Source organism: Solanum lycopersicum, chromosome 12 (genome assembly GCF_036512215.1).
Source record: "Solanum lycopersicum chromosome 12, SLM_r2.1".
In the NCBI taxonomy this organism is placed as follows: Eukaryota; Viridiplantae; Streptophyta; class Magnoliopsida; order Solanales; family Solanaceae; genus Solanum; species Solanum lycopersicum.
In genome coordinates, this window is record NC_090811.1 from 4,247,796 (window position 1) to 4,273,151 (window position 25,356).

The following is a 25,356-nucleotide window of genomic DNA, read 5'->3' on the forward strand; positions in this document are numbered from 1 at the left end:
TCTCTCTAGATAATTTGTTAGCTAATTTATTTAAAAGGATTTATTACAAATATAAAATAAAAAAAATGATTAAAATGATTTGAGAAATATTTTTGTCTTTACATAGACTTATCTCGTGGTATTAAATCATATATATTACTAATACCTCTAAAAAGAAGGTATTACTAATACATCTTCTAATACTATATAGGGTGTATAACTAATCCATGAATTAATTACGCATAGGCTTAAATTCTTACCAAATAGTACCATATATAATATATGGACAATTTCTCATAATACGCCCTACCAAACGATCACTTAGAATCATCAACCATTTATTTTATTTTTTACCAAGCAATCATTTTACTCCCTCCGTTTAAAAAAGAATGTCTCTATTTCCTTTTCAATTTTTTTAAAAAAGAATGACCCTTTTTCTTTTTTGGCAACACTTTCACTTTAATTTTTCACGTGACATGTTTAAGACCACAAGATTAAAGAGCATTTTGATACATTTGATATAATTTTAAATTAGAACCATAAGATTAAAAAATATTCTTTCTTTTCTTAAACCTCATTTCAAATTAAATTAGACCATCCTTTTTTAAACGGAGAGAAATTTAAATAAGAGTAGTTAACATTTTCAAGCACCAACACCTCACACTTCAAATAATAATAAAAAAATTAAATATATATAATCAAATAACACATAAAGAAAATAAAATGGAGATTATCACTATTTAAAAGTACAAATGTTGTAATTTGTACAAGCCTTAAGTGTGCTCCCTATTAATTGAAGAGGAATTTATCTCAAAGTATGAAATGAATTTTATCTCAATAATAACTCAAAAATATCATGTCTTATTCCACCTACCAAACAACATTTTTAATTATAAAGAAAAAGAAACAAAAAAGATGGAGACATATAGAGCTTTCTGCACACAGCCACACAAACTGCATGTGAAATTCAATAATTGTGAGTACTCTCAAAAATTTATCAGTACCACATATTTTAAGATTAAAAAGAATATGTAAAAAAATCATATATTAGAATAATTAGTAATTTAAAATACTTTTTTTAAAAAAATTTAGTTCTCCTTCCATTTGCGTTTATTGAGTGTGTGTAGGCACAAACTTATATATCCATTACAAAAGGAATATTGTCAAGCAAATCAAATTATTACTAGGTTACTCTTTTTAATTTAATTTTTAATGTCTTAATTACATAGAATATTGATTTAAGAAAGTAAATACGATTTCTAAAATATTGTGATGTTAAACTAAAAATATATATTATGTTTTAAAAATACATTATAATTTTATAATATTAAACATGTCATATATAATAATCTTTTGAAAAACATATATGCGACGCCTAGATCGAGCAAAATAAGCTTTATTTATTCTTAATACATATTTTCTTAACGCATCAAAATCTAATAAAATTCATAATATTATAATGTAGTACATTTTTGTAAGTTCCTTTTTTATGTCATCCATACATGTTGATTTGCTGAGCGAGTAGGGATAGCAATAAAGCAGTGCAGTACATGCAAAATTAAAGCTACTGAACAAGACCTCTAACACTATAAACCACAAAAATAATAATTAAAGAAAAAAAACTAAAACCTTTTACCTCATTTCAAACATTATATATACATATTTATACATGACTAAAAAAAAAATTAAACTTCAAATTGCCAAAGATAATCATAATAGCCAATTCTTTTTGAGCTCATTTCCAACACTTAATTATTGACATATTACATTATTTATTTCATTTAGTAAGTCTTTAAAAAACTACTGGTAGAGTCACATTCATATATATAAAAAGAACAAACCAAAAGGACAACACATGGTAGGTAGGTAAATTAAAACAAATGGAGTAAAATTTAAATGAAAACAGGTTGAAATTAAACCCCTAAAATTTTGCAAAATCGATGATATCTTGGTCACACACAAGTTTATCCATGTGTTTTTTCTCCAAATCCATTTGCACAACAATTCCAGTCTCACATTCAGTATCATATAACCACAAAACTTGATTATGTCTTGACCCAAAATGCATTAAACTAGGTTTTCCCCAACCAAAATCTGTTTTTTGTATGGGGAACCTAGATAAACTTGAGCTCGTAAAATTCATAACTTCATCGTCTCCTCCCCATTCTAATCCAGAGTAACTATCCTTGTATAAGTCGATAACCAAAGAAATTATTTCATCTGGAGTAGCTTTGACGCATTTATTGTTAATCACTTTAACAGACTCTTTTATGAGTTTTACGATCTGATGCAGCGACTCTATTTTCGTTTCATCATCGTGCTCAAATTTTATAGGAACTTCAATAATAAGATTCCCAAAGGAGTCTGTAATTTCAGGAAAATCTGCTACCTTACCGCGCAAGTTAAGTGGAAATGACATTACAGAACGTTTCAATTTTGCACTTTTCGTGGAACGGATAAGTGACCTCCATAAAAGTGCTGTAATCATCTCAACTCGAGAAGGTTTAAAACCTAAACTTTCACTTATGGAATCAAATTTCTCTCTGAGCCTCGATATTGCATCTTTCTCAAAAACAAACTTCCTCGCAATTAACTTAGAGTCTTTGCGTTTGCCTTCATCAACCGGAGGCTCAAGGAGGGTTGATAAATCGTGCTTGTAAGGGAAAAGAGCACCTACATTGAAATTCATGAAGCTGATTTCCTTAGAAGGAGTACCAAATTTGCACACTTTGGTCCATTCATAAAGGATTTTGAATGTGGTGCATCCGTCCATAACAGGATGTGCAATGCTAATAGCTAGGGCTAGACCACCACATTCAAATGTCGTGACTTGCACAACCATAAGTGGCGTGACGAACAAATTAGAGTCATCAACATCCATCGTACCTTGAGGCCAAAATGACAAGGCTAGATCAAGGTCTTTTTTTGTTTGTTGAAGTAAATCATCAAGGGTACAATTGACCTTTGCTTTGATATAAGTAACACCTTGATCAAGACAAAGAATTAATGATTCATCATCTTCAGCAAATCGACCAGCTAAAGGGTAAACATGTGATAAAATCCTCGATAAGGATTCTTCAAGCTCTTCATGTTTCGAGTTGTTCTTACAATGAGGATAGAAAAGAACAAGAGGCAAGTGTGCTACATCAGCAACTTGATCAAAGAAAGATAACTTGTGATATTTAAGGTGTTTTGGTGTTGGTAATGATGGTTTAATGAGGTTTTTGGACAAAATAGTCACTTGCATTGAATCTTTCATGGTTAAATGTACTCAAAACTTAGCTTGTCAATGAAATGAACAAGTAGCGTATATATATATATATATATATAAGTGAGGAATTGATAACAAGAAAATAAATTCACTAGTTGTGAGTACACCCTAAAATTTATGTACCACATAAAATTGAGATTTTTTTAAAAATAATTTATATATTACAATATTTAATAATTTTTTTTAAAAAAGGAACTATAATTGTCTTTTCATATGTGTTATTTGTATTTTGACAGACTTATGTATTTGTCAATAAGCCAATCAAAACATCGTTTTAGTTACTCTCACTATTTCAGTTCATGTGTTTTAGTTCGATAGAATATTATTTATTAAAAAAATAAATATAGCTTTTAAAAACTCATAATTTTAAATTAGAAATATGTAAAATGTATATTAAAACAAGAATGAAATGGACAAGCATACAAGAATGCATAGGAGCGAAAGTTTTATCTGTGTGCACCCAAAAAATAGCGATTGCGAGTTTCACTTGTCATAAATAATAAGTAGGAACTCGTGGAAAATGAAGTTGACATGTGAAAGGAGGTATTCTGGACTTGAAAAGTGTGTGTATATATATATATGTGTGTGTTTGTCTGTGCATTTTGCAATCCAATTTTATCATAATCTTTTTATACATTTTTATAATTTTTAGTACTCTTTACATAATTTATAAATATATAAATTAATTTTTAAAAAATTAAATATTTTATGCGCAAATTTTTAAAAGTATGCTATATAAATTGAGCAGATGGAATAAAATATTACTCCCACCTAATAAAGAACTAAAACTTTTAAAAGTTAAAAAATATAATACTATTTTTGGATAACTCTAAATTATTTTAAGAGAAAAGACATAAAAATACTACTTTCGAATTTTTAAAAAGATACCTTAACTTTGCGGAAATCCTATTACCCCTTTAAACAATTTTAAAGTGTTGTAAATACTCCATTTTTTTGACCATTCTCACTTACAAGAAAAAAAGTTCAATCACGCACCAATTATAATCCACCACATATTAATTTTTATTTTTATTTTTCTTATTTTATCAACTTCATTTTCTTTTTCTTTTTCTCTTTCTTTCTTCTTTCTTTATTCTCTTTCTTCTTCCTCTTCTTCATTACCCACTTCTCTTTGTTCATTCTCTTTCTTCTACTTCTTCTTCCTAACCTAATTCTCCAAGTACTGCCATTTTTGTCAATTCACTTTTCATTAGTCAACAAAGATTTAAACTTGATATTACTAGTTTGAATTTTTTTTGAGATGTTTCAATTTAATGAGTTATTTTCTATTAAAGCATCTATTATAAATAGTTTTTTGTAATTCTATTTGTCAATAATTTTTTTTTCAAATTCTAATTCATATTATTAAAGCATCATTGAGGAAAATGATGAGATAAATTTGTGTTAATGATATTTGATCCGCCATTAATTAAGTTTAACACATTTGAGGCAATTGTAACCCAATTTGAGAAAGATGATGAGGTAAATAATTAATAAAGAAAATGATTGAAATGTGGCACTTTTCAATTGATTTTTGACAGCAAAAGTGGACCTTCACGCGTGCGTCATGTGCGTGTTCACAAACATGGCGAGAAAATAAATCAAAATGGTCCTTTTACAAAGATATTCAATACTTTTGTGGGGTAATAAATATCCACAAAATTAAGATGTCTTTTTTAAAATTCAAAACAATTTTAGTGATGCTTTTATATCTTTTCTCTTATTTTAAACCATAATTTCAAAAAAAAATCTTTTATTTTTTAAAATATCATGTCAAGTGGGAATATTTCACAATAATATGGAGGAAATAATATATTTTTTCCCACATGATAAATGTTTTCTTCTTTTATCTTAGCTGTTCAATCACGGACTTTACATACCAACTACAGCTAGCAATGTTGACCCTAATAAATGAAGTGGAAAAAGACATAATTATTTTTTTAGATAATAGATTTTATAAGAAAAATTATTTGAATGAATATCTCTTAATCAAATAATTATTAATTTTAGCAATATTTTTTTTATCATTTATAGCGATACATAATAATATTATAACAAATATATGATGTGTATTAAAAGTAAATTATATATGTAATGTATATATTTATAATTGTTTTAAAATACATTATGCTTGTTCACTAAAAAATTGATTGAATATATTAAATATATGATAAATATATTATCTATTAAAAAACTTATTTACATGTATTACAAATATATTAAAAATAGGTGGGAAAAAATCTTATTACTATAAATATTAAATATTTTCTTAAAATAATATATTTTATTTTTATTGTAGTACAAATGCATAGAGCTTACTATTGTAAGTTGCAGCCTGCACCACAAGAAGATAATATTCCAAAAATTAGAGCTTTTTGCACACAAAGCCTGCATGTGGAAATTCGAGTACTCTCAAAAATTAATCGATATGACGTAAATTAGGAGAGAGAAAAAATATTATAAATTAATAATAATTTTATAAAGTATTCTTAAAAATAAAATCACTATTTTTCTAAATTTTATGTATGCTATCGAAAGGCATGTGTACGGATCTTTTATTACAAATATTGTTGCTATACGAGTAGAGGGTTAGGTGTACCAACCAATAATTTCATTAAATATGAATAAGGTAATATTATTTCATCAATCTCAATTTATATGATATTTTTTACTTTGTGAGAGTTAGGAAGTTTAAGTATGAGTGAAAATTCGTATAAGAAATCTCTTTTTCTCTTTTTTTTAATAAAATTTATATATTTATAAATTACATAAAAAGTATTATAAATCACAATAATTAATAATTAAAAATGTTTTTAAAAAATATATTAAAGATAGATTTGTTTGAATTATGAAATCGGCATAAAATAGGACGGAGGGAGTGATATATTTTTTAGTTAAACTAAAATTTGATCAATAAAAATTGTAGATTTTAATTATTTTTTTTATGATTTTATAGTATATTTTTTCTGCTTATTTTAGAAAATTGTATTAAAAAAATTGAGACAATTTAAATAATTATCATGATTTATAAATTTATAATAAAAAAATATGATTTTAAATTTTAATTTACGTGTATAACCAAACTTCCTAATTCATATAATTTTTTCTCACATTTCAAGCTAGGTTCAATAACATTCATCATGTAAACAAAAGAAAGAGACCAATTTCTCTCTCACTTCAACTTGGTCAAAAAAAGACATGGTTTTAATGGACAAAAAATAGAAAGATTTGTGATCATTCATTTTCAAATCCAACAATATCTCTACAAAAATAATCAAAATAAAAGAGTTCGGATAAAAATTTAGGTAAAAATTTATTTATAAATCGTTCTCTGTAATACATATTAAAATTATATAATAAATATATTAAAAATAATTAAGTGAAAAAAAACTTTATTACTATAAATAATAAATATTTTCTTGTTATAGTATATTTACGTAAGTTTCCTTTAATTCTAAAATTATTATAATTGTAATTAGGTATGTTACATTTGTTTTTTATGCATAGTTGAAATCAAATAAAGAACAAAAATAACATCAAATCAGTCGGAATACATGTTTTTCATGTGTACTGATTTTTTTATTAAAATATTCTTGCTATACGATGAAAAGGTTGTTAGGTGTACCAACCGTTAAATTATTAAATATCGCAAAGTACTAATATTATTATTTTATATTTTCAAAGTCAAAAACAGTTAAAGCGTAATTAGAAATTTCAGTATAAATTTTTTATTTTTTAAATAATATTCCTATATTTATAAACTACATAGAAATTGTTATTATAAGTTACAATAATTGATAATTTTAAAATATTTAAGAGATTCGTAAAAATACTTACCATCAATAATAGATTTATTTGAATCTCAAAATTTAAAAAGTATATAAAATAGAATAAAAGGAGTAATATTTAATTATATTTTTTATTAAACAAAAGAAGACCAATTCTCCTCTCTTTAAATTTTTGTCATAAAAAGACATGATTTTAACAGACAAAAAATAGAAAGATTTGTGATCAGTATATATATAGGCTAAATACATAAGCAGATTTCTAAACTTGTTAGGTTATTATTCTCAGGTACTTCAATTACGTTATTTTTATATTAAATCATTGAACTCCCATAATTTGTTCCGTTTAAACAAACACCATTGTCTGATGTGAAACCAAATTTGTGAGGGGTATTGATAGAGGATACATATGTTGTTCCACAATTCATTAGTTCAATTGATAGTGAAAATATTTGAGAATAATTGTCTTTTACTTAAGTCATTTGAACACATTAGAAAACAAATGAGACTAACACGGTTTGTCTTCATTCATTTAATCAAAATTATTACAATTCAAACACAATTGAAGACATTTACAATAGAAAAGCCGATCAAAATCAACCAACAGTGTTTTAAATGAACAAATTATGTGTGGTTCAATGATTAATAAAAAAATAACGTAGTTAAAGTACCTAAGAGAAAAAAACCAACAAGTTAAGAGATCTGTTTATTTATTTGGCCATATATATATATAGTCATAAAAGTGTAGTGGCACAAAACACATTATTATGCATTTAATGGGATACTATTAATTATATTTAATTTCGATAAGTTATATACATATATTAATTTTTAAAAATTCAAAATTAAGGTGATTAACAATGGATTAAACACAATCTAGCAATAATACAAATCACAATACAGTGACAGAGGGTAGAATAAAGTAAATACTAAATAATGTGATCTACTTGATAATTAGTGACATAACATATATAGATTACTCACAGGTGCAAAAAAATGGATTTAAAGTAGGCATAATACATATATTAGACCCTAAACTTGACTTCAAATTTTAACTTTCATAATGCACAAATAGACACTTTAACTATCTAACTTTTAAATAGATAAACACATGAGTCCTACATGACATAATACACGTAGGACAAAAAATAACATGTAGGATGACATGTCGAACACGTGTGTCTATTTGTTCAACTTAATACAAGTTTAAGTGTCTATTTGTGTACATCCAAAACTGAAGAGCATAAATATGATATGAAATTAAGTTAAATAACACATTTATGTATTTTGCCATTAAAATATATTAACCTAATCTTGCAAATATTCCTGTCATATGTCTTTAATTATATTACTATATTTTTAGTGGATTGGGTCTTTAATAATAATTATATATACATGCAAATCATGCATACACTAGTTTTTAGTGGATTGGGTCTTTAATAATAATTATATATACATGCAAATCATGCATACACTGGCAGAGATCTTGACGTCTTCATCCAGTTTGATTTTCTATTATATCATGTCTTTATATTTTTAAAAAAAACGATTGAAGTAACAATATTAACTTTGTTATACAATAGACTACAACTTCCATTCCATGTGATATTACTAAATATCATATTGAAATTTGATTTATTAATTATAAGAATTTTAAAAAGTTCGATAATTGATTTTTAATTATCAATTATTAAATTATAAATTTGAAATTTGAAAATATCGAACCGAATACCAAACGCACACCCCTATATAAAAAAGTATATCATTATTTTTTTAGGCCAAATACATAAGCAGATCTCTGAACTTGTTGGATTTTTTCCCCTCAGATACTTTAACTACGTCATTTTCCTATTAAATCATTGAAACCCCATAATTTATTCCGTTTAAATAAACACCGTTGTCTGATGTGAAACCAGAATTGTGAGAGGCATTGATAGAGGATACATATGTTATTCCATAACTCATTAGTCCAATTGATAGTGAAAATGTTCGAGAATAATTTTGTTTTACTTAAGTCATTTGAACACATTAGAAAACAAATGAGACTAACACGATTTGTCTTCATTCATTTAATCAAAATTATTATAAGTCGAACACAATTGAAGGCCTTTACAATAGAAAAACAGATCAAAATCAACCAACAGTATTTTAAAGGAACAAACTATGTGTGGTTCAATGATTAATAGAAAAATGAGGGGAAAAAATCCAACAAGTTTAAAGATCTGTTTATGTATTTGGCCGTTCTTTTAGCAGAGAGAAAGTAATATATTTCCCTTCTATAAGTAACATGTCTTAAAGTTCACCAGTGAAAAAAAAACTCATCTTCCTTCATCAACAAATCTTTTTCATGTATACGATTGACCTTCATTTGCTAGAAAATCTGCGTATTTTTTCGTCCCCTTCCTTCCGTTGCGAATACAAAAGGCGATGAGAGTGCATCGTCGTTAGAATGTCATATGAAAAACTTCAAGGACCATGGTCTTGATCTTCCATTTCTTCAAGTATAACATACTTGGTAGCTGCATTTCCTAATGCTGATCCACTTTCATCTTCACTTGTGCTACCTTTGTTATGTATTTTGTCATACCTGAGTAACGAAAATGAAGAATTACGACTTAAAAAAGGATCAACATATATAAACACCTCTAAAATTTATGTGTCATGGCAATGTCAGGTGTCCACGAGACCTCATGGGTACGAGTTGAGGTGTCTAGATGCGTACTCTTAAAGTTTAGGTGTCTACTAGCTCACTGAAGATCATAAACAGAATACACACACATTGTGTTCAGTAATCTAATTTTAATGTGAGTGCAGAACAAGACGTTACGAGATAACTTCTTGCTAGAACATGAAGGATTCAGTTACTTACTTGTACCAGTTGAACAAACTGACACCAAACATTATCGTCACGAGACCAAGCCCTTTCATCCAGGTAAAGTCGTCGTGAAAATAAAATACAGCAACCTGAACAGGGCAGCAAATTACACGATTACAAGCTATTTCACAAATTGTAGAAAACATGGACTCCAAATGCATAGAATTGAATTGACACAATACGTAAATAGACATTTTAACTTGGCCTCCGCTGGTAGTTGTACAACCCAACGTTCGTTATGACCATCTAAAGGTTGAACCTACAAGGTTTATACAACGTACCAAGATAGTGACTGCCTCCTTTACAACTCCCGCTATTGTCACTGTTACTGCACTTGTGATAGACACAAGAATATATTCCGTCAACACCTGCAGTAAACAAATGGCAAGCATGAAGAAGTTATCGAACTAAGCCTCTTAGAAGGCTTCATTTTCTCCGGAAAAAGAAGAGGAGAAAAACAAAACAACCACTATGAGATGGGAAATCAACAAATTGAACTGATACCAGTGCTTAGACACATATATACATACCATAAAGAAAGCCAAAGTTCCGCCAAAAAGCATCAACAAACAACTTCTAGCTATATGCCATGACGTATCAAAGTAATTGGTGTGTCTGAATTCGTGCCACGGATCAAACATAAGGGACAACACAGCAGTTGAAAGAGTCATTACTGGAGTAACATAGCTCATTAGTGTGAGTGGATTTTTTAAACCTGCAATAACCAAAGCATGTATTTCATTACACGATTTATTCACAAACTATGAACGGGAAATGCTTCATGCATAGAACAACCCCTTTTAAAAGAAGATCAGATTTGACATAATCTATGTAGTATTGCAGTCGCTGCTGCTTCGACTGCTAATTAAAATGACGATGATAATAAGAGTTGTTCAAAGTCCTTACCATAGGCTTCTTTCTTTATGCCAGTTTTATGTTCAGCACAACCAGGTGGATATGGGAAAACAAACAGAAAAATACACAAAGTAAGCAAACATACTGTTGAGAAAACAATGGAACGAGAAATCAATGATAACAATGCGACGAGTTTCACAAAATCCAACCTGCAGAAGAATCTGAGTCATAGTCCATCGAAATCCAGACATAACTGCAGCAAGCATAACAAAGACAAATCCCCAAAACTCAAATTCTGTCTCCTTTGCAACTGCATTATCAGAAAAATAAAGTCAAGACTTATCTATCAAACGGATGTAAATTAACAAACGACACAGTTATCCACAAGCTAACGTTCCATTTCTTTAACATAGTATCAGAGTCAGAACTCAGACCGATCTCTATTTGTTCAACTTCTATCTCATTTTCCATGGTTCTGTCAACTCGTTGTATTGAGAGTTAACGATGATCACAAGATTAGAAACGAGAAAATATTGTACGATGAAGTGAATCTTTCATCCGGTGGACAAGTGAAGGTTATGGATTTGATTTACGAATAACAGATGAAGATGAAAATTGTTTAACTTTTGCATATAAGAGAGCATAAAATAATGAAAAGAAAACCAAATGCTAAGAAGTATGGAACATACCTGTTAATAGTATCCCAACAGAAATGACCAAGATGATCCCCAGCAGCTTTACACTTGGAGACTCCAACCTTACACAAATAATTGAGGCCATATATTCAGCTTAGATATCAGCCCCGTCAAATGTATCGTATTCATCAACCATAGTTGTTTCAAAGACATTTTCAGGTTTCTAGTCCATAGCGAATCAACAATCACATTCTATTAAGTCCTCATATGGAAAAAAAAGTCGCATTTACAAATAATATTGTTGGATGTACATCAATTACAAAGGATTAAGTAGAAATACGAGTCCTGTGGCCCTGCTACCTCCATTTTAAAAAGCACAATATAACATAAGAGATCAGTGATTAAAAGTAGTACCTGAAAGCAAATGCGAAGAATAGGAGAAAGATGGGAGATGCAGATTTACACTGCAATGACATAAATTGCATTGTATCAGAATACGGAGGGAGAAGATAAAGTAAGAAATCTGTTATTCTAATCGATAGTAGACGATTATTTGAGTGGCCCTTGAAGGCTTTGACAATCACACTTACTTTAGTGGTAGAGAGTTGTGACTGCTAAAATTTCAAGGCACGTAAATGCAAATACTAGAGCCCTCGACAAATGTTAGGGTCGTGAGTTTAACAAGTACGCTTTCTCAAAGATCAATTTTTGAAGAAAAATTTGCAGTCTATCAGTAACGACACAAACTGTATGATCGAAAACATGTTAAGGAGAAAGAGTTACACACCATAGTGGCAAATGTGACTGAGATGAAAACAAGGGATGCATTGCTGAGGTTCACATCCATTGCTGTTGTAAGAGCTGTCGGTACAACTGTAGAAGGCGAAGGCCATCTTTAGTATTAGTTGTTAAGAAGTGAACATATCAATTAACAGGATAATATTGAAAGCCAGTATTCATAGACGACATTAAGATATCGTGGAAAAAGATTCCTGCATTACACTTATAATATGCCTTGAACTCATGAAGAACTAAAAAATTGAATTTCAAGCAGCTGTGCTAACTTGAACAAAAATTGAGATTCTTATAAGTAACACAGTAACAGGAACTGCCTCTACATAAAAGTTCATTTGAAACCATTGTCGATATATCAGTAATAATAAGTTAATAAGTGTAACATGTGGCTTAACTACATCACATGTTATAGCTAATTGAAGATGTAAACTCATAAGATGCACATACATTCAAGCTCTTTAATAAACCTTACTCTCGTCTTTGTACGTTAGAAGTGCATAAACACATATTTCGTGCTCCATAATATCATATGCCTTTCAAATGCTTATAGCTTTCTACTCAATAGTAACCAAAGAAAAAATGGAATTATAAGTCATAATGTTACCTTTCAACGAGTAGTCTCTCCAAGACATCATCACTGTAGGTTGAAATCGTTGATGCCAAAACCCGGTAATGACCTTGGACAAAACAGCTTGCATCGCAAAGTGCACAGTATTCATCAGTAAAGGCGCAGGGAACTTCCCTAGTTTATCTCCAAGAAGACTTTTATTGTACCTATTCCCCATGTCAACACATAAGAAGAGCAAAAACATCCTTTAAGCTTCGATAAACTGTTCAACAACAATTACATCTCAGTCTAAAACAAGCTGGGATCGTCTATATGTGACCAAGTTCCCCACTAAAATTCACCTCAGGACAACACTTTACGAAATAAACATAAACATAAAAGTTCTCAATATTTCCTACTGGCATAAGAATCTCTAATATATAGGACGAAATGACGCCTAGAAAAGCATAGGACGTGAAGTAAACGTATAAGCATAACTACAATATTTCTAAAGCTTCAATACAGAAAAACAACAACAATAACTACTACGTCTCAGTCCTCATTGGTCAAGTCCCCCATCTCAATTCATCTTAGGCCAACACATTAAGAACACATCAGTGATAAAAGGACAAAACGCGATGAAATTCACTACTTACAATGTCAAGAACAAGCTAACACAATACCATACAAGTATAAAGAAAAATGTCTTCAAAACATCGATATCAGCAACACCATTCTTTGAAACTAGCTGTGGTGAGTCATGGTAATCGGAGAAAGCTGAGCGATTATCATCATCATCATCATCATCATCATCATCACTACTATGATCACCACATTCAATATCATCATCGATAGATCCTCGATGACTTGATGAACCATTCTCCACGTCAAACGGAACATACCTATCTTCTCCACTACCAAAATCACCACCACCACCACCACCCCTCATCCTATGCTTAAAGTTACTACTACTACTAATACTATGTTGATTAGTGTCAGTACCAATAGACACATTGATTTCTTTTCCCTTTGAACATTCGAAATCGAAATCATCTCCATTATGTCTATTGACTAATTGAGATGAATGAAGAGCGCCATGTTCATCAAACCAACCAGAAAATGAAGGGTCTCTATGACAACTTGAAGATAAATTATCTTTGCTCAATAATTTGTCACTTTTACTACTTTCTTCAATGTTTTCTTTACTTAAATCACTTTCTACCATCTCATTTGTTTTAAAAACAGAGTCATAAAAAACAGGGGATTCTTGAAAATTTTGAAATTTGTAAAAAAATGTATAAAAGGGGTTGTGTTAAACAATTTTAGATGTGTAAAAATTGAAAGATTTTTTTAAAAAATTCTCTTTGGATTTGCAGAATCTGAAAAAAGAAAAGAAGTTTAATTGATCCAAGAAAAAAGGGAAAAGAAAAAGAGAAGATTAATAGGGATCAAACATGATGCATAAATGCAATTAAGCAAAAGATTAAGAATAATGATTAAAGATTAAGGATAAAAACATGAAAAGATGATCAGAATCAGAAAGTGAAAGATTATGATTTGATCCGTTAATTTCCGTTAGTAGATGAGAGGGGGTGGGGGTAAGGGTAGGGGTAGGGGTAGGGGGTGGGGGAAAGAGTAATTTCACCTTCTATTTTGTTTTATTAATAGTGATCTAGAAATAAAATAATTTGACATTATAATTTTTATAGTGAAAAACAATTTGAAGCTATGTTTGCCTATAAATATATATTGAAGTTATGTTTGAATTGATTTGAATAATTTCGAGTTTAAAAAAAAAGAAAGGTGAAAATAATTTTACAAAAGTTTAAGATCGAAGTTATTTTCTAAAATTCATAATTAATGGTCAAACACAGGGGCGGACCTATCCATATCTAAGGGATGTCAATTCACCGATAAATAATGTTATATTAATTTAATAAATACATACACAAGTATTGACACAAATTAAAATTTTAATTAAATAATTAAGGTGTTGTAAAAATTATTTCAAAGTATTAACCTTATGATTAAATTTTTTATTTTACTATTATATCCTGAGTCTGTTACTGATTAAACACCCGTATAATCTATGCTGGATATATGTAAGCATGTTATATGACGATAAATTTCTTTACTAGAAACATATATATGTTGCATGTTATATGATATTATTTATGTTCCAAGAGAATAAGATAGTTTGAGATTTATAAACTAATTGTGTAAAAAATATTTATACAATTAAGTAATTTTATTAGTTAATCATAAATAATTTTCTTGATTAGTATGAATTGATAATTTGACAAAAATAATAGTTATGGTGTTATTAGATGTTGAAATTAATTTTTAAGTGTAAAAATTTACTTATAGTGTCATTATATGTACAACTTAATTTCTATTTGAAAATTCATTGATTCTAATTTTTCTATTTTACAATAACACATCGTTTATAGCCATTTTGACATGTTTTTAAAATTATATATGCTAAAGTTATATTTATTTTATTCAAAAATCAACTCAATTAAATACTATATCATGTAAAATAAGATAAATTAATGAAAATAGCACTAATATTGAAAGGCACAAAATCAATCAAAAAAGTTGTTCGTAATCCAACAATTCAAAATAAAAATCAACGAATTTGATTTAAGACTTCTATTTATTTTTTTATATTAAGATTGATTTTTAAATAAAAATATTTAAATTATCGACCTTGATGGTAATGCACAAGAAAACCCTCTCAGGTCACACGTTTATTCAAATTTTTTTTTCCTATATAAAAAAAGACTAAAATATAGAAACTTCCTATTTTTTTTTTAAAAGGAAAACTCAATTATGGTAAAAAAGAATCACGCAAGTACTCAATATGATTTAGCAAAACTCTTTTTTGTAAGGATAAAACTTTCTACACCAATTTTTGGTGTGCGTAACAATTTATAATACTATTTCTTCATAAATGAACAAAATTACGTAAGCTGATATTTTTTCTTTCATAAATAAATAAAAATACGTAATCTAATACTATTTCTTCATTAAAATAAAAAAGAAATTAAAGTACATAAAATTAATGCGCTCTCTCTCCCTATTTACTTGTTCATATTTCTTCTTTTAGATGTCCCTATTTACTTGTCCATTTTGACAAATCAAGAAAAAAGATATAAATTTTTTTTCTTATTATACCCTCATTTAAACTTTTTGAAAATTTCTAAGTTTTAATTCATCTTTTTTGAAACCATATTTAATAAGCGTAAAATTGTATGTTAATTATTATTATCTTTTTTCTAGAATGGACAACTGAATAGGAACAGAGAGAGTACTTCTCTTCATAAATAAATAAAACCTGATAAAATCTATACAGTTCTTCCTATTTTAAACTAGACGAACTATTATGATCTGCCTCTTCTTTGATCCGAAACTCCCAGCAAATCCTTGAGTCATCGTAGAAATTATTTCAAAGGCCAAATACTCTCCACAAGACTTAGGTAAATTTGAGCCCCATCTCGAATATGTAAACTTTGTGCATAAATTCTATTTTTTGCAACTATTCTCCATTCTTTCTTTTCATCGTCATATAAGAACAATGGTGGATTCTTAGTCTCTGGAATTGACAATATATCTCCTTTTGGATTGGTGGTTGATAAAAAACTAAGAGATCGAGTTATATTTTTATATTCTAATGGTAACTCAATTATATGTTTCACCCATGGCTCAATTTCACTGGTATATAAAGCAATTTTCCCAAAATCAAAATATACATGACCTAAAATTGCAACTTGTCCCTTTGTTTCTACTAATATTGGAGTAAAATCACACCACCTTAATGGCCATTCTTTTGTAGGGAATGGAATCCTTCTAATAAATTTTTCATGTCTAACACTGAATGCAATTACGTCACGCACGCAATTATTTATGAAATAAATAACTCCATCGATGCAAACACTATTGTAAAACATAGGGCGAAAATTGATCCAACCATTAATTTCTCTCCACGATTTATCTATCCCAATGGTGAAAATCGAATACATCACCTTACCACTTTCAAAGATTATTTCTTCCTTGAATACTTTATGTGTTTTGGTGGTAGGATCAAAACCAATGCCGGCGTAAATCGTCCTGCTGTAATGTTGTTGACGAGGAAGAAAGATATGTTGTTTTATAAAAGGATTGCAAATAGCAATGTCTCCATGATTGTTCCATAGACAAACTAGGCCATTGGTTGATTGCATGCATTTAAGATTTCGAAAACATGATTGATCCAAGTATTCAAGGGGACAAGTAGATAGGAGGTCTTCATCAGTTTTTGATAATCTATAATATTCCATTCTTAGACGATTTATGAAGAATTCAGTCATGTAACTTTTTTGATGTGATTCAATGAATGAAGGATCTGACATAAGGGAGTTAAAGGATTTAGAAACGCACTTGAACTTCATTAGAGACTTAGCAGGAAGTTTTCTCAGAATTTCAACGATGAGTTCGTCTGGGATACATGCGAATATATAGTTGCACTCTTCCATGAATATTTGATTGTGATTTTGATGATAGTAAGTGAAAAATAACCTAAAGAATGATATATATAAGGACTAGTTTTAAGTTTAAAAGTTACTATAATTAGGTACACTCCGCATCATTGTAGGACTAGGACACACTAAAAGTTTACTAAGTTATTTTTAGAAACGGAGAAATAAAACTTCATCCGAATACATCTGCTTTTGAGTATGTGAGAATCTAGACAAGTTTAATCCTCATAGAGAAGAAAAAAAAATACCATCATTTATTTTTCTTATATTAAATATGAGTGAACCTTGAAGGAAGCCTCAGGCCCCTGAACCAGCCAATCGTCGTTTGGTGGCGTTGGAGACGGAGACGTGACCGAGCTTGTCTGCTTCGGAATGTGGTGATCGTTCTTTGAGAGGCATATAGTGACGCATCCATACACCAGTATACACCTGAAAGGCGGAAGTTTTTAAGACGATCGACTTAGCTCAGGGATATAAGTAGACTCCAGTAAAGTAACCAAAACATTTTTTGTCCCTAAAAATTCATTAGGTTCTATGTTCAGATGCAGACACAGTCGGGCACGAGCACAACCGAGATTGACAGTGATTTTACCTGTGCGGGTCTCATAATCTTGGTATCAGGATCATCAAGGGACTCATTCCAATGAGACAAGTAACCGGCCATCCGAGGAATTGCAAACAAGACAGGAAAGAATTCTGTTGGAAATCCCATTGCCCTAATTCATAAAAAAGTAATTATTCATTAGAGTTATCATTCTTGATAATGAAAAGATACATTTTAGTTTTTATGCTTACCTGTAAATTAAACCAGAGTAGAAATCAACGTTTGGATACAGCTTCCGTTTTACAAAGTACTCATCTGAGAGTGCAGCTTTTTCCAGAGCAACAGCAACCTGAACGTAGTATGAAAGAATGTGAGAATCATATTGGATCATTGAGCGGAAGTAGTCCATATCCCATCATTACATTCATGCGAGGAAATATAGTTGCATAGATATAACCAGCATGCCAGATACAGTAAATCTGGATGGTGGCATCGAATGCGCTATGACTGTGTTACCTACCACAATACTTGTAGCCTATCTCATCTTCTGTGAAGGCATTTCTCTCAATTATGACATAAATTTCATATTTCAGAGAAATGAGATTCTACCACCTCTTCCACATAGTAACTAGTGCTTACAGGCACACTCGATGCCATTGTAGGATAGAGATGTACTCAATACCCAATGTGCTTGAATCTCCGACATTAAAAAAATAAAGGAGATGGTCCAGTTAAATCAACAGTGGAGAACCCCAGAGAAATAATTTTAGCTACCTTAGAAGATCTGATTCTTGTTAATTTGAAAATTGCCGAAAAAGGAAGAACAAAGACTTCATATGGATGCATAAATAGTAGGGGAGGAAGCTTGATGGCTTTTTGAACAACAAAGAAAAAGTGATGCTGCTTTCAAATAACCGTGGAACCAAGAAGAAACGATTTTACTGGGCTTGTTTAAAGGTAAACATAGAAGAACGTACTGGGAGAAGGTGTATTACTGTTGTAATTGTGATTTAGCTTAAACAACTGATATTCAGTTTATCAGCTTTTTATGAAACTGAACTAAAACAACATCTGAGGGTATAACCTTATTGGATACCAAGCCCAACTATCAAGTATGCAGTGCACATATTGTATTTTAAGCATAAATGCAACAAACTGAGAGTAGTTAGCTTTCTTAAACTTGTTTCTTCTGGCCATACTGCTGAAATAATTGCGCGCTTATTTGCAAAACGAATTGACATTCTTTTCAAAATAGAAAAAACTTTTCCAATTTCCACAAAAAGCTTTTCAGTCAAACACCATTAGAGAAAATTCAGTTATTGCAGAACACTTCCGGAATTCCTTTCAACGTTTAAATCAAAAACTATTTTCTAGTGGTATCTGGTTGAGAGAAAAATCGACTTTTTTCCTAAACCTTTGCATAACCTAGAAAAGATTTTCCAGGAAAAAAAAAGTTTCAACTGTTCTTGAAACAAACTCCACTATATTAGTTTTAGCACCAATTTTAATGTTTTAGGTTCTTTCTGAAATTCAAGAAAATATGGAAGTCCATGAGGATAGCTTAAACATGCATGCTAAATATCCTGTTTCTTCTAGAATGCTGGACAAAATTATTTAAATGGAACGTGTCTTTTGGGAACACTAGATGGACCAAGGAAAATACAATCCTTTTAGCAGCAGAGACACCTTACCTCAATTAAAGGATCACGACCCACAATAGAAAATACTTCATCGGCCAGCGTCTTGATGACTTTTGCTCTGGGATCATAGTTTTTGTAGACACGGTGCCCAAAACCAGACATCTTTCGTTTCCTGAAGAATTAGAGGTACAAGGAACTCAAATGGTCAAAAATGAATTAGATAATCCTGGACTTTACAATAATAATTATCAGAAAATAAGCACCTGTTCTTGACACCCTCAAGGAACTCTGGAATATTTTCAACACTTCCAATCTCACTGAGCATTTTCAGCACAGCCTGTAAACCATGTACATCATTATCAAGCATAATATAACACCAGGCAATGTTATCTGAGAGACATAAACATAGAGAGCTCATAAAAGATGAAGCTCCTCTATATACTCATTACTTGCTATAGCAACATTTTACCTCATTGGCACCCCCATGGAGAGGGCCATACAAAGCTCCCACAGCTCCTGCTATTGCTGTGTATACATCAACCCCACTGCACACAACCATTGGTGTATAAGTCAAGTAAATCTTAGTGCTATTGTCTGTGCAACAAAGATGGCTACCTTGAAGCAAGATGACGTGCCGCAGCTGTAGAGCAATTCATCTCATGTTCTGCATGTAATATGAAAAGAATATCGAGCACACGAGCAAGTCGAGGATTGGGTTTGTAAGACCTATTACCTCTGCAAGTTTAAGTAAAAAAGCTTTTCATTTGCTGGGTATGAAGAATTGAAGCTGAATGTGATGCAAATGTAACAAGATTCAAAATAGTGCACAGAAATGTTGATTTTTATGATAAGCCACAGTATATACAACGATGCCACGGCTAATAAGAACCAGGATCGCTACCTCTATCCTTTTTAGGGATCACTCTGAACTTCACATACAAAATAAAGCAAAGTAGAGAAATAGAACATACAATGAATCTAGCATGTACAAGAAGTTCTCCGCATATGAGAGATTGTTGGATGGAAGGACAGGTGGCCTGCCAGCCATTCTTAAGTAAGCAGCTGTAGCAATTGTAGGTGCCTGCAAATACAACAAATAAATGCTTATTACCACTGGATACCATATAGTTCAAAACTCTTAGAAGGTTTTAGGAAATCAAAAGAAAAGTTTGAATAAAAGGAAAATAACCTTGCCAAGGATCCGAACTATTTGTTTATCTCTCACTTGTTTAGACTTGTATATATCCTGCCCCTGAGTGAACAAATATACAAATGATCAGAATCATGAAAAATATAATGTTATAATCCAAAAGCCTGATGGCGAATAACCATTAAAGTCGGTCAAACAAGGGGAGAACACTGAACAAGAGTTATCATTGCTCTACTTCGGAAGGCGAATCAATTTATTCTCTCTCGACCCTTAGCTGAGAATCTTGGCCACTTAATGAACCAAATAAAGAGTTCAGAAAGGGCCTTTAACAATTATTTTTTGACATGGACCAGTGAGAAGGACAAGAGGAGCAATTTATGTTGTACTCCAGGAAAGACTTCTTTAACTTATAAAAGAAGCTAAGCAGTGATCCAACGAGGGGAAGGGGGCCAGGAAAGATATATAACTGTTCAACTTTGTGTAAGAGATACTTGTCCTTCCCCATAGAGATTGCCCTTAAGATTTTCATCTGAACTATTTAACTTATCCAACTTGAGCTATGTGCGTACAAATAGTTTATTTTCCATTTGCAGAATGAAATAAGAAAAAAGAGTTAGGATAAGTTCCCAGATTCTAACAGCCATGAAGTGAGCAACACTAGTAGCTCTAACAGATACCACCCTCTTGCCAACTACAAAGGACCTTTAGGTAGGGACAACAGAGAGCAACCTAAACTACAGTATGGAATTTGAACAGATAAGAGGGTTTAGTTGAATGACTGCACCCATATCCCTCAAAAGAAAACTATGGACAAGAAATAAAACACACTTCTTCAGAAAATATATGAAAACAAATTTTTAATTTTTTAAACATTTCAAGGTGGCAATGATATTGTTTCATTGAAATCTTTATTCCACTTTCAGTGCATAATTAGAAGCTAACTTTCAGGTTATAATTCACATTATTTTCAGATCTCGGAGAGAAACCTAGACAAATCTACAGAATCATCACTGAAAACCAACAATGAACTCTCTAAAAATTTAGAAGCTAGTAGTCTTATCGGTGGTAAGACAATGATAAAGCAGTATCCCTTAATTGGAAAAGAGAAGCTACGTTTATTTCAGGGAATCAAAATGAGATGAGGGGGCATCTGAAGCAATGATATATAGGTAAAACATAGGAACTTTGACTACAGAAGATATATCTCTCAAACCGTTCCTCATGTGATGCATCATAGCAAAAAGAGAGAAGTACAGAAGATGGAAAAAATGAAAATGTTTCTTACTCTCAGAGCTGGATTTGCATCAGGATGAAAAACGGAAAGAGCACTCATTGCACTGACAAGAACCCCCATTGGATGAGCATCATGTGGCATTGACTGTATGATATCCTGCAACACAAAATTTCAATTGTTCAGAAATTAAAGCAGGAACTCAACACTCAACCACATAAACTACAAAAAAGGATTGAACAATTGTTTAAACGACTGCGTACAGCCTTAAAAGACCATAATTAGACAACTGGCATCACTATATACAAAGAAGCATCCTCCCCTTGCACTATCATTATCCTTCTACAAGTGAAGTGCGTTATCACTTAAAGCTAAGAGGATTAGTGCAGTTACTTGGAAAAATTTGTCTGGGTGATACTATGGAGTGTTCTTAAAGTTGTGTCCAAAATAATGGATTCTTGTTATCAGGGAACTTTCCTTATATTATGTGGGCTAAACTGTATTATACTCCTATATGAGGATCTTTCATGTATATTGTTTACAACCAATAATACAAACTTCTTTTCTCTTCTCTCTTTTTATATGGCATCAGCATCTCCTCCGTCTTGGTAAAGATTGCAGCAGTTACTACCTACAGGGAAAAGGCTTCCTTATTCTCATTAGTGTACTGTTCTGTCTTCTCAGAGACCAATTTGGCAATGTGGTGAGCAACCAAACATTTATGAAATGCCAATGGTGTTACAGAGGTTTCATAATATGCCAAGACCATAAACTTCTTGAGAGAGGAGAAAAAGTGCAGACAATGCCGAATAAGTAAAGAGACACCATAAGTTCAGCATTTAAGTAAAATTCAAAGCTTTTCATCTTTCCTAAATCATGGGAAGCATTAGCGGGTGACGAATCTGAATAAAAACTAACTGAAGCTTTCTTAAAAAACTAAAATATGAGCTCACCAAGAGTCCTTGTGGAACTGCTGAATGCTGTGAAACTGTGAACTCCCAGTCTGCTAACTGATTCTCAGATGGTAAATTACCATACACTGAAATTTCAATAAACACAAATGAAAAGTTTAACCAGCAAAGAAGTTAGATGTATGGAGCAACATAGTTTTCCATTTCATCTACTTGTTTTGGTTGGAGGGGTGGGGGGAGGGACATCAACTTTCTCAGCATTAATAAAAGAAAGGAGTTTTCAATTCTTTTACTGCCTTCCATTCCAATATGATCTTAATTATATTCAAATGTTACAGGTTTGAGTAAAAATCTATTGTGCTTATTTTTCATATAATATCAGAAAACACCTTTTGACAAATTTCCGAGATGGTATACTCCACATAGAAATCACTCTAGACACACACCATAAAGATGAATCTGCCAGCAAAGTAGAAATTTAAATATATACAAAATTATCATTAGAAACACTTACACAAAAGATATGCCACTTCCAAGAAGGAACTTCCCTCGGCCAGCTCTTCAATAGGGTAGCCTCGATATCTAAGGATCCCGGCATCACCATCAATATAACATATTGATGACCTAACAGGTGCCGTGTTGAGATAGCCTGGATCATAAAGCTTAAGACCCTTATCATTCTGTCCTGTTGTTATCTGCAAAACAATTATACCAAAAATTAACAAACATTTTCAGGAAAAGAACAAAGCAACAGACAAGCATAACAAATTACTCTCTCTGTTCCTTTTTAGTTGTCATAGTTTCCGCTTTGAGAGTCAACCAATATGAACTTTGACTAAAGATATATTTTTTCATATTATTGATATGGACAAGATTGCAATTTGTAGTACTTTTCATATATTTTTTGAATAAGTAAACTTTATTCTACATATTAATGTAATAAATTAGTCAAATTGACACTTGAAAAACGCAACATGACAACTAAAAAGGAATGGAGGGAGTAGCATAGATCATTAAACAACCACAAATAACATCCACTGAGTAACTGTGCCCGAATTTCGAAGATTACAACAAGAAAAACTCCCTTCTCTACCGCGCACCTCACTCGCAATTAGTCTACAGGATCCCCACTCCTAAAACAATTACATACTATTCTATTGTGCATATGCCTCTAGGCAGATATAGATACATCATAAAGCCATTCCCTCGCATTCTAACTATATATGTCATTAAAAATAATCTAAAAAACATTTATGTGTATCAAATTATACATGCACCGGTTTAAAATTCTAGATCTGTCTCAACCTACAGGTACACAATCACACTGCCAACGTAAAGCATAACCGAGTTTGAATTTTAAAAAAAAAACACGAAATATTTTACTTGAGCTAGCACAGTCAATAGTATTAGCTATAGAAATCATAAACGGAGATCAAAATTCAAATGGAAGAAAAGCACATCCGGAGATTCAGAATTTAATGATTTACCTTCTTCAAGTCGTTGGCTTTGATAGTGCCATCCTCAGAAACCTGAACCGGATACTTCTTACCGGTCCGTTCATCGATGATCGTCAACGCACCTTTTAGATTCCGCGGAGGTTCGACGCCGGAAACGGAAGATACACCGGAAGTTTCTAGAAGTTTAAAGGTTGTTAAATCGGAAACGTTGAGTGATGCTGCGAGATGAGCTGAAAGCACCGCTAATCTCCCTCGAGCAACTGATGAAGAATTTCCGTTCTCCATGAAAATGCTTTTTCTTAGAATTTTTAATTTTTTTTCTATGTTTGATTTTAGAAAATAGAAATGAATTTGATTTTGTGTTTCGTTGTTTATTTATATTTGTGTGAATTTATTGATCTTTGTTTTCTGCAAATTCAACATTGATTAGTAATTTGTGGTGAATTACTGGGAAAATGGTCCGATCTGACTTCTTCTCTTTTTTGCAAACGTGGCAGGGGTATTTAATTATGTTTATCCAAATATTTATTTTAATTTATACACAAAATAATCGAGTAAATAGAAATTTTAATCAATTTTTTTTATCATGTTTAAAAATTTTAAAATAACATTACACAGTTAGTTAAAAAATATTAAGAAACTCTCATCAAATTAACTTTGAATTCACGAGGATAGAAATACATTTAATTAAATTTAAGTGTTTTATTAATGTAGTTTAGCTTCTTTAATATCATATACAACGTGTTAATCTAACCAATTAATTCCTTAATCTGCTCATTATTTATAATTTTTTTTGTTTTGGGGAAAATTTTGGCACACGATTTAGTGAACCTTAATAGAATAGTATTAAAAATGTTTTTTTCATGCCTGGAGTATTATTTGTATATATGCTTCTTTTTATTAAAAAAAAAAAAAAGGAAATTTGCAGGCACTATTTTGTTGGAACATATTAGGTAATTTTTTTGTTTTTATGCAATAGTTTGTAAAGTACGTACGAAAGGTAACTTGCACGGAAGCTCGATTCAGAAGGCAAATTCCTTACTTTCACTTGCAAGAGATTTCGAACTTGAGACGTTTAGCATGAAATCATATTTATTCGTACATATAAAAATAAATAAATTGATATTTCAATCTAAAATGAATGAGATCTTTGAATGCTTATAG

At 30.8% G+C, this 25,356-nt stretch overlaps 4 protein-coding genes across 4 annotated transcripts; all 4 read right to left on the reverse strand.

Annotated features, from left to right (window-relative positions):
* Positions 1-1,686: 1,686 nt before the first annotated feature.
* LOC101260610 (stemmadenine O-acetyltransferase) lies at positions 1,687-4,993 on the reverse strand. The gene has a single exon (XM_004251764.5). It carries the CDS (start codon positions 3,236-3,238, stop codon positions 1,901-1,903), a length of 1,338 nt encoding a protein of 445 aa, XP_004251812.1. The 5' UTR covers positions 3,239-4,993; the 3' UTR covers positions 1,687-1,900.
* Positions 4,994-8,653: 3,660 nt separating this feature from the next.
* Positions 8,654-14,200, reverse strand: LOC101252665 (probable sugar phosphate/phosphate translocator At1g06470). The gene is made up of 11 exons (XM_004252045.5): positions 13,399-14,200; positions 12,800-12,969; positions 12,188-12,273; positions 11,815-11,864; positions 11,455-11,522; positions 10,975-11,075; positions 10,817-10,829; positions 10,441-10,625; positions 10,192-10,278; positions 9,905-9,999; positions 8,654-9,622 (listed from the first exon to the last, which is right to left on the reverse strand). Exons 1-11 carry the CDS (start codon positions 13,965-13,967, stop codon positions 9,502-9,504), a joined length of 1,545 nt encoding a protein of 514 aa, XP_004252093.1. The 5' UTR covers positions 13,968-14,200; the 3' UTR covers positions 8,654-9,501.
* Positions 14,201-15,844: 1,644 nt separating this feature from the next.
* LOC104644912 (putative F-box protein At1g32420) lies at positions 15,845-17,256 on the reverse strand. The gene has a single exon (XM_010315774.4). The coding sequence runs from the start codon at positions 17,254-17,256 to the stop codon at positions 16,186-16,188; it is 1,071 nt and encodes a 356-aa protein (XP_010314076.1). The 3' UTR covers positions 15,845-16,185.
* A 32-nt stretch (positions 17,257-17,288) lies between these two features.
* LOC101260902 (citrate synthase, glyoxysomal) lies at positions 17,289-25,107 on the reverse strand. Its single transcript, XM_004251765.3, has 13 exons — positions 24,223-25,107; positions 23,250-23,430; positions 22,778-22,863; positions 21,879-21,983; positions 20,633-20,695; positions 20,415-20,524; positions 20,059-20,178; positions 19,913-19,988; positions 19,707-19,780; positions 19,495-19,615; positions 18,055-18,152; positions 17,852-17,975; positions 17,289-17,688 (listed from the first exon to the last, which is right to left on the reverse strand). The coding sequence occupies exons 1-13, from the start codon at positions 24,475-24,477 to the stop codon at positions 17,557-17,559; spliced, it is 1,545 nt and encodes a 514-aa protein (XP_004251813.1). The 5' UTR covers positions 24,478-25,107; the 3' UTR covers positions 17,289-17,556.
* Positions 25,108-25,356: the final 249 nt, after the last annotated feature.

What these genes read in the sequence shown, in the direction of transcription:
- LOC101260902 (XM_004251765.3), bottom strand. Translation starts at nt 24,477, where the DNA reads ATGGAGAACGGAAATTCTTCATCAGTTGCTCGAGGGAGATTAGCGGTG. An exon ending in GCACGTCATCTTGCTTCAAG is followed by an intron (nt 19,989 to 20,058) that starts GTAGCCATCTTT and finishes GGTTGTGTGCAG; the next exon opens with TGGGGTTGATGTATACACAG. An exon ending in GTCGTGATCCTTTAATTGAG is followed by an intron (nt 18,153 to 19,494) that starts GTAAGGTGTCTC and finishes TACTACGTTCAG; the next exon opens with GTTGCTGTTGCTCTGGAAAA.
- LOC101252665 (XM_004252045.5), bottom strand. Translation starts at nt 13,967, where the DNA reads ATGGTAGAAAGTGATTTAAGTAAAGAAAACATTGAAGAAAGTAGTAAA. An exon ending in GAGAGACTACTCGTTGAAAG is followed by an intron (nt 12,274 to 12,799) that starts GTAACATTATGA and finishes CGCCTTCTACAG; the next exon opens with TTGTACCGACAGCTCTTACA. An exon ending in TGTTGGGATACTATTAACAG is followed by an intron (nt 11,076 to 11,454) that starts GTATGTTCCATA and finishes CTGATAATGCAG; the next exon opens with TTGCAAAGGAGACAGAATTT.
- LOC104644912 (XM_010315774.4), bottom strand. Translation starts at nt 17,256, where the DNA reads ATGGAAGAGTGCAACTATATATTCGCATGTATCCCAGACGAACTCATC.
- LOC101260610 (XM_004251764.5), bottom strand. Translation starts at nt 3,238, where the DNA reads ATGAAAGATTCAATGCAAGTGACTATTTTGTCCAAAAACCTCATTAAA.